This window comes from Ovis aries, chromosome 11 (assembly GCF_016772045.2).
Source record: "Ovis aries strain OAR_USU_Benz2616 breed Rambouillet chromosome 11, ARS-UI_Ramb_v3.0, whole genome shotgun sequence".
NCBI lineage: Eukaryota > Metazoa > Chordata > Mammalia > Artiodactyla > Bovidae > Ovis > Ovis aries.
In genome coordinates, this window is record NC_056064.1 from 12,233,361 (window position 1) to 12,245,951 (window position 12,591).

The 12,591-nt window shown below is 49.6% G+C and overlaps 1 protein-coding gene across 1 annotated transcript; it reads right to left on the reverse strand.

The window, feature by feature from the left end:
* Positions 1-375: 375 nt before the first annotated feature.
* CHCT1 (CHD1 helical C-terminal domain containing 1) lies at positions 376-12,013 on the reverse strand. Its single transcript, XM_004012426.5, has 6 exons — positions 11,963-12,013; positions 9,702-9,803; positions 9,280-9,455; positions 7,820-7,919; positions 3,843-4,038; positions 376-856 (listed from the first exon to the last, which is right to left on the reverse strand). The coding sequence occupies exons 1-6, from the start codon at positions 12,011-12,013 to the stop codon at positions 777-779; spliced, it is 705 nt and encodes a 234-aa protein (XP_004012475.2). The 3' UTR covers positions 376-776.
* Between the last annotated feature and the right edge of the window lie 578 nt (positions 12,014-12,591).

Genomic DNA, 12,591 nt, shown 5'->3' on the forward strand with positions numbered 1-12,591 from the left:
GGAGCACGGAATCTTAGCCACTGGACAGCCAGGTAGGTCCCTTGGGACGATGAATACAGTTCCTTCTTTGGTCTCCTGACTCTACCCTTTCTCACTTCCACGTACTTTGCTGGTACCCATGTCACATCAACTCCTTCCCCTGCCTGGCATCTCCCTTGTCACTGTTCCCTCTAAGTTCCCACAGGATCAAGGGCAGATGATTTAGGAAGGCACCAGACTTATCACCCTCCAGTTGACTCCTAGCCCACTGCCCTCCCACCTGTGCTCTCTCCTGGCAGACACATATCAGGCCTATGTCACCTCCCTTAAGGCCTTCCCCAGACACCGGCATTACCCTGTTTAATGTCTATCTGTGTGTGTGTTTCCCCCAGACTGTGACGGTCCTTGACACAGCAACTGCCTCTTCTTACTCACCTGTGTATATGGGGGCCATTTACTATTCAGAAGGTGGCTGGAAAATATTCATTTTTAATTAAAAAAAAAAAAAGAATGAGACCTCCCCTGCTCTCTGCAACTAGAGAAAGCCCGCAGAGAGCAGTGACGCCCCAGTGCAACCAAATAAATAACTTTAAAAAAATGAATGACAATGATTAGCCAAGTTGAACTGTCTAAAGGATGTTTATTTCCTTGTCCCATTTATGCACAATTAAGACTGAGCGTCCTTTTGATAAAGACAGCTTCTTCTTTCCCCTCACTGGTCCCTCATATCCCCCTCCCCTCAAGGGCAAGTGCTCTAGGATCCAGGGCAAGCTGGTCCTCAGCCCCAGCTGGGTCTTCTACGGACAGGTCTCTGGAGTGTCTGGGGCTTCCTTAATCCTCCTTCTCTTGAGTTTCGGCTCTTGAGGAAGCTTAGAACCTGAAAACGAGGAAGGTCAGAGACAGTGCTGATGACATCACAAATAGAGAATCTCAGCCTGTAACATTTGCCGGCTGCGGTGGGAAGAGCAACAAAAGCTTACCTTGCTTTCAACCTAAGTCCCTTACCCGTTTCTAATCACAGAAGCCAGAGGTCGGTCCTGACTGCGCCCCGGGCTTAGACTTTGAGCAGCCCATTTCCTTACTCTGCGCCTGCGTGCAATCCCTCGGCTGGGGTAAACTGGGGTGATTCCTCTCCACTCCTGTCTCCATTCACTCCCCAGTTTCCAGTACTTTGCTGCTGGGTTATTTGCAAACATCATTGCCATCTTTTTACTTAAGAACTGACTCATGAAAAAAATAAAGAACTGATTCATGAACACAGTGCCCAAGAAACACCATGAAGCTCATATTTGGGGGGATGGTGTCAATTTCACTGATCTTTTCTTTTTTAAAAAAGAAATATTTATTTATTGTTGGCTGTGTCGCTTCGTTGCAGCATATGGGATCTTGGTTGCCCCCTGTGGGTGTGAGAATTTAGTTGCCCTGAGGCATGTGAAATCTTAGTTTCCCAGCCAGGGATGGAACTTGCATCCCCTGCACTGGAAGGTGGATTCTTAACCACTGGACTGCCAGGGGAGCCCCCACACAGGTCACGTTTAATTTCATGATAGACTCAGAGATTCACCCGGTCGTGGTGGCCCCACCTGGTAGTATGCGTTTTCTCACGTAACACAGTATGAAGAATAGCACCTCGCCTGAAACGTATGCCAGTCAGAAATGTGTTTAACACAAATCCATGGGGACCCTTGACCTACAATCCTGCTCTGAGAGAAACAAGCTTCAGAGATGCCAAATGCAAGCAACAAGAAAAAAGCAGGAAGTAGAACGGTCTGCAGGACAGTAGCCTGATCTCCAGCACATCGGGGTGGAAGAAAAGGGAGACTCAAGTTAAAAGAGACTTAAGAGACAGAACCAGGTGAAATGCATGGTTTGGGAAATTAAGTGCAAAAGGTATCTTTGACTATTGGGAAAATTTGAAAATGGAGTATTTAATTCAATGAAGATGTTGACGTGGAAGGTTTCTATAATTATCTGAAAAAGCAAGTTCAAGTCCAAACCACACATATAGCATGGTCTCATTTTGGTTTAATACAGGTGTTTATACACATGAAAAGCATCTGGAAAGTGGTAACTGTGGATGACAATGTGATGTTTATATTTTCTTATTTTTTGTTAATCTGTTTTATCTATTTTTCTAGGATATGCTTGTGTTTGTGATGAAATGTTATTTTAAGAATTACAATTTCAGGGGCATCCCTGGTGGCCCAGTGACTAGGACTGTGCACTCCCAGTGGCGGAGGCCAGGGTTCCATCTCCAGTCAGGGAACTAGATTCCGCTTGCAGCCCACATGCCTCTACAGAGTTCGCATGCTGTAACTAAAGGTCCCGCATGCTGCAACAAAGTCCCGAGTGCCTAAACGAAGACCCAAATAAAGAAGTTTTTTTAAAAACACTTAAAAAAAAGAATCACAATTTCAAGCCCAACTTAACACGCCATCTGCAGCTTTCCCCTGTTACCTGCCACTCTAGCCCTCTCTCTCCACCCTTCACCTCCAAGCCCAGCCTGTGTGCTCACTGCCTCACCTCCACACGGAACTCCCTTCCACTCTTTGTCTCCCCCATCTCTCTCCTTTTTCCTTTCTCTAAAGCCTGTCCCAAACCTACCTCCTTCCAAACCTCCGGACCTACCCTTTGCCCTATGACCTGAGATTGATCCTTAGTGAAAGGGGGACGGTCATGCCCAGCTCTTCCGGGTGCCGCAGGGGTGGGTGAAATTAAGAGACACGATGCACCTGGTACAGGGAGATGCTGGCTCCAAAGCCTGAACCACACTTTGCTCATCTGATTCTTGGACTGCCTGATCCAAATCATCTTAATGATACTGACTGCCCTTCATTCCATTGTATGTTTCACTTCCTCAGTCTAAGCAGTAGGCACCAGAGCCACGGGCCCCCACAGAGCCCAGGCACGGGTCTGGGTTTGGGGCTCTGGGCCCTCTTCATTGACCCATCCTCACTTCCCTGCTCCCTCTGGTCCAGCTGTGGCCGCTGAAAAGGCCCTGAGCGCGGCCCCGGCTGGCCCAGCCTTCAGAGAAACACCCTGGGTCCAGTTTAGGACCACGCTCTGGGGTCCTAGGTTTCCCTGTGTGCCTTCATTTTCTCCCACAGGAGCTAAGCAAGAACAGCTACACGTGGCCCCAGAAGCCAGTTCCAGAGGGTGAGAGGTAGGAGATCTAACATCTCTCTGATCCTTAGTGCCCGGAACGGGCCTTCACAGACTCCAGCCTTGCTGGGCCCCCCTCACTGAAGACTCTGTCCTTTAAGCCCACAGCCTCAGTCCAGGGGCCGTGGTCTCTGGACTGGCCTGGACTGGCTGGACGGCCTCCTTCCTGAGGGAGTGACCCCTTCCTTCCACCCGCAGCCCGCCCAACACCAGGAGGGCACAGCCTGCTGCTCGGCCACTTCCTGAGAGTCCCTGCTGTTGGCCACTAGAAATGGCTCTGCTTCTGATCATATGGGAGCATGCCTTTGTTTACCAGTTAGCTGGAAAAGGCACATTTCCCGAGACCTCCAGGGGGAAACTGAGACAGAACAAGAAGGAAACACACCTAAATATGATTATTAGTCCTGCTTGTGGGTAATGGGTGACTTTTCTGTTTTATCCTATCTGGCAAATCCCAGGGAGAGGCACCTGGCAGGCGACAGTCTATGGGGTCAGATACGACTGAGCGTGCCCGCACAAACTTTTCAAATTTCCTACAGTGAGCCGACCTAAGAGAAGGAGGGAAAAAGAGAAAAGAAAAAGTGGAGAAGGGGAAGGAAAATGGACAAAGAGAAATGCAGGGCAGAAGAGAAGATGGGGCGGCCAGAAGAGGACCAGGTCAGGCGCTCCCAGAGGCAGACGGGCCGCTCCTCCGGGCATACCTCTCCTGCGGGGGCCCCTGGCTCTCAGCTCCTTCAGCAGGCAGGCCGGGTGGCCCGGGGCCTGCAGCTTGGACAGCCTCTCCTTCATGCCACTGAGATGGCTACGGAGCCCCCAGGCAGTGCAGAGCTTGGGCAGACTGTCCTCCTGGTCAGCCAGCAAGGAGCTCTCCGGGGCATCCAAGGGGCAGAAGGCCACCTGCAAGGGGACCAGGGTGTTGATGAGGAGAGAGGGGCCCGCCTGCCAGAGCCAGAGCCCTGCCCGCATCAGGAAGCTGCTGCGGCCAGGCTGCGCCTCACGCTTGGGCAGCCAGGCAGGAGTGAGGACCACAGATGCTGGGGGGCGGCGGGGGGACCATGGGGATCGTGAGGCCAGGCTGCCAACTCTGTCTTCTTGGGTGGATCTTTCCTTTGCAGTATCTCCTCCCTCTCGTTTTTGAGCACAGTGTCTTATGTGTTTGTAATTACACAATGGGACTTAAAAAAAATATTTATTTGGCTGTGCTAGGTGAGGAAGATCCCCTGAGGGAGGGCATGGCAACCCACTCCAGTATTCCTGCCTGGAGAACCCCATGGATGCAGAAGCCTGGCGGGCTGCAGTCTGTGGAGTCGCAAAGAATCAGACACGAACGACTGAAGCAACTAGGCATGCGTGGCTGTGCTGGGTTTTAGTTGTAGTGTGTGGGATCTTCAGTTGCGGCATGAGAACTCTTAGTTAGTTGCTGCATGTGGGATATAATTCCCTGACCAGGGATTGAACGCGGCTCCCCTGCATTGGGCAGAGTCTTAGCCACTGGACCCCCAGGGAAATCCTGGTGCTTATTTTTTAAAGTCCTTTGCAAAATTAAAATCGAGAGCCTGGAAACATCTTTTGAAAGTTCCTTGGCTGCTGAAATCTAGGAATGACTAAAATGGCAGCTCCTCATATTCTTAAAAGGAATCACTGAATCTATCCCCACATTCATGTTCAGAGAATGAAATAAAGACCCACAGAGAAAGTGAAAGTCACATCCAACTCTTTGTGACCCCATAGACCATACAGTCCATGGAATTCTCCTGGCCAGAATACTGGTGTGGGTAGCCTTTCTCTTCTCCGGGGGTCTTCCCAACCCAGGGGTTGAACCCAGGTCTCCTGCACTGTAGGCAGTTCTTTCCCAGCTGAGCCACAAGGGAAGCCCAAGAATACTGGCCCAAGGCTACTGGGTAGCCTATCCCTTCTCCAGGGGATCTTCCTAACCCAGGAATTGAACTGGAGTCTCCTCCATTAGAGGAGGATTCTTTACCAAGTGAGTGATCAGAGGATGCTATTATAGTTGCCCAGCTGGAGCAATGGGCAGCATAAGGTCAGAGCAGGGCTCTCCTTTGAATGAGATTATGTTTGAACCCAGCTCTATCCTTCCCATTTGCTGCGTGGTCTGGATCAAGTTGCTTCACCTCCCTAGATTAGGCACCCTCCTTTATACACTGTGGACAATAATTCTAATTACCACCTAGGGTTACTTTTGAAGAATGACGTGAAGGAACATAAAGTCTCCTAGTACATAAAAACTGTTCCCTGTAATTATCCTTTTGGATAGTGCTTCTCAAAGGGTGCTCTGTGAAATATTCTAACCTCACAAACCGCCTGAAAAGTGGGATCCACTCAGAGTGCAGGAGAGAAATAAATGGATTCTAATGTAACCCAGTGTGAAAAGCTCATTGATAACAAATCCGAAAAGGCTACATACTGTATGATTCCAACTATACCTTCCAGTTATACAGTCCAGAAAAGGAAAAACCATGGAGACAGTTAAAAGATCAGTGGTTGCCAAGGGCCTTGAGGGGAGAAGGAGGGGATGAATGGGGAGAGAACTGGGGATTTTTAGGGCAATGAAACTTCCTTTTTCCACTGTAATGATGGATACATGTTACTGTATATTTGTCAAAACCTACAGAATGTACAAAACAAGGAATACACCTTAATGTAAACTACGGACATTATTTATTAACAGTGTATCCATATTGGCTCATCAAAGATACGAATGTACCCCTCCAATGCAAGGTGTTAATAATAAGGAAAACAGGAAAGGGTAAGTATGGGAACTCTGCGCTTTACCCCCAATTATTCTATAAACCTAAAACTGCTTTTTTTAAAAAAGTCTATTTTAAAACATTCATTGAAGGAATTGCCTGTGGTCCAGTGGTTAGGACTCTGCACTTGCTCTGCAGGAAGCATGGGTTCAGTCCTGGTCAAGGAACTAAGATCCTGCTGTGTGATGCGGTAAGTAAATAAATAAATAAACAGCTTAATAAACAAACATCCACTGATATGGTTTCAGATTCAATATTGCAGTTAAGTAACTGCCACTTGCTGAGTTTTGGTGTCAAAAAATATTCACCTTTATCTGAAAACGCTAATAAAATACTCCTCTCCTTTCTATTAATAATTATATATATATATATATATATATATATATATATATATATCAGTAGGAGGCTGGATTTTCTTATGTACCAAATCATTATATCGTAAGAGATTGAGCAAAAGCAGATATGAGAAGCCAAGTGTCTTCTATTAAGCCAGACACTAAAAGATCTGCAAAAATAGAAAGCAATGTCACTCCTCTCACTAAATTTGTTTTGGAAAATACAAATATGAGTTATCTCTCATAAAAATTATGTTAACATATAATGGGCTCCTTGATTTTTAAATGATTAGCAGGTACATATTTTGAACTTTTTCTTTAGCTTTAATTTCTAGTAGGGCAAATATCAATAGATGTAACCTATACAAACACATTTCCAGCAGTCAAGTATGGATGTGAGAGTTGGACTGTGAAGAAGGCTGAGCACTGAAGAACTGATGCTTTTAAACTGTGGTGTTGGAGAAGACTCTTGAGAGTCCCTTGGACTGCAAGGAGATCCAACCAGTCCATTCTGAAGGAGATCAGCCCTGGGATTTCTTTGGAAGGAATGATGCTGAAGCTGAAACTCCAGTACTTTGGCCACCTCATGTGAAGAGTTGACTCATTGGAAAAGACTCTGATGCTGGGAGGGATTGGGGGCAGGAGGAGAAGGGGACGACAGAGGATGAGATGGCTGGATGGCATCACCGACTCAATGGACGTGAGTCTGAGTGAACTCCGGGAGTTGGTGATGGACAGGGAGGCCTGGCGTGCTGTGATTCATGGGGTCGCAGAGAGTCGGACACGACTGAGCGACTGAACTGAACTGATACAAACACATTTTGTGGGGTTATGGGATTCCCTAGTGGCTCAGAGGTAAAGAACATGCATGCCAATGCAGGAGACACAGGTTTGACTCGTGGGTGGGGAAGATCCCCTGGAGAAGGCAATGGCAACCCACTCCAGCATTCCTTCCTGGGAAATCCCATGGACCAAGGAGTCTCTCAGGCTACAGTCCATGGAGTTGCAAAGAGTCAGATGCAACTTAGCAACTAAGCACCACAAAAATTAAGAGGGGAGAAGTGATCTGAGACTAAAATGTTTGCGAATCACTGTTTTGGGACAAAGCCTACCGGGGATATTTATCCTCTGGCCTTTGCAATGGCCTCCATAGCCTCCCCCAAGCTGGCTATGCCTCTCTGCCTGGCCTGGGTCGGCCCCACCCACGGCTCCTCAGGAACGTCCTTGCTCCTGCTCAGGGTGTGGTGGTGGGTGGTGTGAAGCTGTTTCGGCCTCATGAGCCCACTCTGTGCCCACCCGGGAGGCAGTGGAGTTTTCCTCAGGCAATGAGCATGCGAAGGACTAAAGAGTACTTGTTCTATCAGAGGGCTCTTCAGGAAATTTCCTGCCAGTCCAGTGTTGAGGATTCCGCACTTTCACCCCTGGGGGCCCAGATTCCATCCCTGGTCAGGTAACTAAGATCCCTCATGCCACATGCTGTGGCCAAAAAAAAAGCACAGCCCTTCAGGCTCAGACCTCCCCATACAATTCAAGAACGCGCCACCCAGCCCTCTGCCGGCCAGGGAGGAGCCTCACCAGGAACTTGGCGGTCTGGTTGTTCTTGGTATACTTGTAGAGTTTGCGAAGCTGCTTCGCCTCCAGCTCTGAGAAGAGGGAGACAAACCGCCAGAGCATCCTGAAAGGCAGGGGAAACGAGGCTGAGGGGGCGGGGCCGAGGCTGAGAGGGGAGGAGCCCAGCCTCTCTCCCTCCCGCACCTGCCTTATGGCCAGGACCACCGGGGAGTGAATTTTTGGTTGGGCGCATGGAGGGTGGGATTCTCCAGGCCTTGAATCCCCTGTGTTTGGTGATGAGCCCCCACTGCACACAGCAGTTATTCTATCAGAGTTCTTTCCCCGACTCCAAATAGGGAAAGGAGTACGTCAAGCCTGTATATTATCACCCTGCTTATTTAACTTCTATTAACTTTCTATTAGAAACGCTGGGCTGGAGGAAGCACAAGCTGGAATCAAGACTGCCGGGAGAAATATCAATAACCTCAGATATGCAGATGACACCACCCTTCTGGCAGAAAGCCAAGAAGAACTAAAGAGCCTCTTGATGAAAGTGAAACAGGAGAGTGAAAATGTTGGCTTAAAGCTCAACATTCAGAAAATTAAGATCTTGGCATCCATTCCTATCCTTTCATGGCAAATAGATGGGAAACAGTGGAAACAGTGTCAATTTTATTTTGGGGGGCTCCAAAATCACTGTGGATGGTGACTGCAGCCATGAAATTAAAAGGTGCTTTCTCCTTGGAAGAAAAGTTAGGACCAACCTAGACAGCATATTAAAAAGCAGAGACATTACTTTGCCAACAAAGGTCCATCTAGTCAAGGCTATGATTTTTCCAGTAGTCATGTATGGATATGATAGTTGGACCATAAAGAAAGCTGAGCGCTGAAGAATTGACGTTTTTGAACTGTGGTGTTGGAGAAGATTCTTGAGAGTCCCTTGGACTGCAGGAGATCCAACCAATCCATTCTGAAGGAGATCAGTCTGGAATGTTTATTGGAAGGACTGATGCTGAAGCTGAAACTCCAATACTTTGGCCACCTGATGCAAAGAACTGACTCATTTGAAAAGACCCTGATGCTGGGAGGGATTGAAGGCGGGAGGAAAAGGGGATGACAGAGGATGAGATGGTTGGATGGCATCAGCGACTCCATGTACATGAGTTTGAGTAAACACCGGGAGTTGGTGATGGACAGGGAGGCCTGGCGTGCAGCAGTCCATGGGGTCGCAAGGAGACCACTGAGCAACCGAACTGAACTGAACTCCTGTCCCCGGGTGAGGAGAGTCCTTTATCCAATCAGTGCTGCCCTGAGTCACTACAGGGTGCTGTTCTCTCTACCCCTCTTCACCACACTCACTCCAAGGTCCTGAGCCTTCCACACTAAGGTGAAGGACTAGGAGATTTGCACTAAGGAGTGACCTCGATTCTGGACGGAGGGGCCCAGGAGAGAGGGTGACGGTCGGGGTAGGGAGGCTGTCCTACTTCTTCCAGTGCTTCATTTCCCAGGCCCGGCAGTAGTGCTGCAGAAAGGTGTTGATGTGGTCCCCTAGGATCACCAGGCTCTGCTTCATGTACTTGAGTTTTTTCTTCTGCGGAAGGTCCTTTGGCAGGTGCAGCTTTCGCAGGAACTTCTTCAGTGGCCTTAGATATTCTTTACACTGAGGAGGCAACAGGGGAAGTGAGGGGCCATAGGAGAAAGAAGAGAAAGTGGGACAGCCCCACAGAGCCAACAGGTGGCCCAGCTGCAGCCCTTCCGACCCAGTGTTATGTGAGAAGGCCACTTCCTTCCCAGGAGGGTGTCCAGTGGGGCCGTGAACTATGGATCCGAGGCCTGCCAGCTTCTGACCCAGATCTCCTGACCTGTGGGGAACAGGGTACAAGCCCCAGGCTGGCCCCTTACTCACAATTTTGAAGGTGTCCCGGTCAAGGCCCTTGGCATGGCGCACAAGGGAGTCTTTGGCTGGGGCGGTATTGGAGCTCTTCTCTAAGCTGGGTGCATTCATCCCCTGGAGGAGACAGGGGCAGCAGTCAGCTGGGGCCTAGGGCTACTGCTCCTGAGAGGCAGTGCTGGGCAAGCACTGATCCAGACGCCAGCCAAAGCCCCTCTCCATTTTCCCAGTGACCTCCTCCTTGACCCAGCTCTCAGGCCAGTGAGCCCTGGGCAAAGGAAACCCATCTCTGAGAATCCCTGCTTAGAAAACCAAGACCACCTAATCCATTTCTTGTACAATATTATAGCTCTGTATACTAACTAACTTTGCAAAGCACTTAACTCTTTTTCTTTTGGATCATAAAGAAAGCTGAGCGCCAAAGAATTGCTGCTTTTGAACTGTGGTGTTGGAGAAGACTCTTGAGAGAGTCTCTTGGACTGCAAGGATATCCAACCAGTCCATCCTAAAGGAGATCAGTCCTGAATATTCACTAGGACTCATGCTGAAGCTGAAGCTCCAATAACTTTGGCCACCTGATGGGAAAAACTGACTCATTGGAAAAGACCCTGATGCTGGGAAAGATTGAAGGCAAGAGGAGAAGGGGACGACAGAGGATGAGATGGTTGGATGGCATCACCAACTCAATGGACATGGGTTTGGGTAGATTCCGGCAGTTGGTGATAGACAGGGAAGCCTGGTGTGCTACAGTGCATGGGGTCGCAAAGAGTTGGACACAACTGAGAGACTGAACTGAACTCTTTCTGTGTATGGTTAACTTCTTTGTTTTGAGGAGAGGACTGCACTGGGTCTTCATTGTGGCTTGTGGGCTTTCCCTCTAGTTGCAGAGCTTGGGTTCTCTAGTTGCAGTGAGTATGCTTAGTTACTTCACAGCATATGCGATCTTAGTTCCCCAACCAGAGATGGAACCTGGGTCCCCTGCATTGGAGGGTGGATTCTTTTTTAAATTTTTTTTAAATTTATTTACTTTTTTGACCATAGTGGGTCTTCATTGCTGCATGTGGGCTTTGTTTAGTTGTGGCAAGCAGGAGCCACTCTTTGTGGCGGTATGAAGGCTTCTCTTTGCAATGGCTTTCCTTGTGGAGCATGGCTCTAGGGCTTGCAGGCTTCATAGGCTCAGGGGCTTAGTTGCTCTGAGGCATGTGGGATATTCCTGGACCAAGGATGGAACCTATGTCCCCTGATTTGCAAGGAGGATTCTTAACTACTGGACCTTCAAGGAAGTACCAACATTAACTCATTTTATTCTCCCACAGATTTTGTAAGGCTAGAACTCTTTATTTTTGGTTACAGATGAGCAGAGGGTACCCGAGATGCTTAAGTAACTCCTTGGGGGAAAGGATCATCATTCATTTACTTGCTCATTCAACAAACACTTATTGAGTTCCTAAGTCCCAGGCCCAGTTCTTTGTATCCCTAATCTTTAGCTTCTTGCCAGACTAACAGGCCCTCAGGAAAGTGGGTGACAGTAATGGTGATGATGAGAAGGATCTTGCTGGCAGCAAGCTGGAGCAAAAGAAGTTGAAAATGAATCACAATGAGGTGACTTCAGAATAACACTTGAAGTCAGAGCACAGAATTAGATTGACATGAGATTTACACCTGCCTTTTAAAAAGCCTCCCAGAAAAGGGAGCGTGGGGGCTTCCCTGGCGGCGTAGTGGTTAAGACTCCAGGTTTCCACTGCAGATGACACAGGTTCAATCCTTGGTCAAGGAACTAAGATCCTGCGTGCCTCACGGGGGAGCCGGAACACAAGAGAGCGTGAAGCCCTGCCTGTGTTCAGGGGGCACAGGGAGATTTCAGGGAAAGGGCGGGAGAAAGATGCAGAGAGAATAGGACACAGGCTCCACCAGACTCCAGAGAGAGGGAACCCTGGTGGGTCAACTGGATAAACACTCCATACAAACCAGACAGATTATGACCCATTACACACACACACACACACACCAGCCTGTGAGTGTTCATAACTGACAATCGTCTTGCCAGGAATCTCCCCCATCATCTTGCCAGGTATCTATGTCCTGGATAAGCATCTGTCTGGATGAGTTAACCTTCTCTTGTTCTTTCAGTCCCTTACTGGTGAACCTCACCATTTCCCGCCCCCCCCCACCCCCCCCCCGCTCCCCGTCTTCTTCCTTGACACTCCTCTGCCTTCCCAAGCCAGCCCCTGAGGTCCTCCTTTCCTTCCCCCCTCACACCCTTAGCCCTACTTGACCTGCTCTAGAGGCTCCTCCCTTTCGTCCGCCTGCCCATCAGAGGCTTCCATCTCAACAGGAGCGCTGATGGGCTCCACAGCGGCACTCCCCGAGTCCCCTCAGGCTTCCCACCTCCTGCTTCTGGGCCCCCAGTGACTCAGGGAGTGGCACTCGGAACTCGGGGCAAAACCATGGCAACGGCCAACACAGAGCCCAGCGCCCCTCCCCCACGCGGCCCGGGTTCCCCCGGGTGCCCCGGAGCCCGCCCTGCAAGCCAGCAGCTTGGGCCAGGCGCACCCCAGACTTTGTCGGGGCTCACAGCTGCCCAGGAGGGGCGGGCACCCCTTCTCCAAAGAGCACTGTCGGGTGCTGTCGATTTTGAACTTGGGTAAAGCTTTAGGAATAATTCTCCTGCCTTCGTACCATTCAAGCCCTCCCCCGCCCCCCGGTTTCAGAGTGGGCTCGCCTGTGGGCTCCCCCCCCACCCCCGAGAGGAGAGAGAGAAGAGGTTTCGTAGCCGTCCTTTTCGGACCGGGGACAATGGGGAAGAGGATGCAGGGAGAACGTAGCATCCTCAAGCTCTCCCGGGATGCATCTTCTCTTCCATCGTCCGTAGCCTCCAGGAGGGAAGGAACCCACTGTGTTGGGT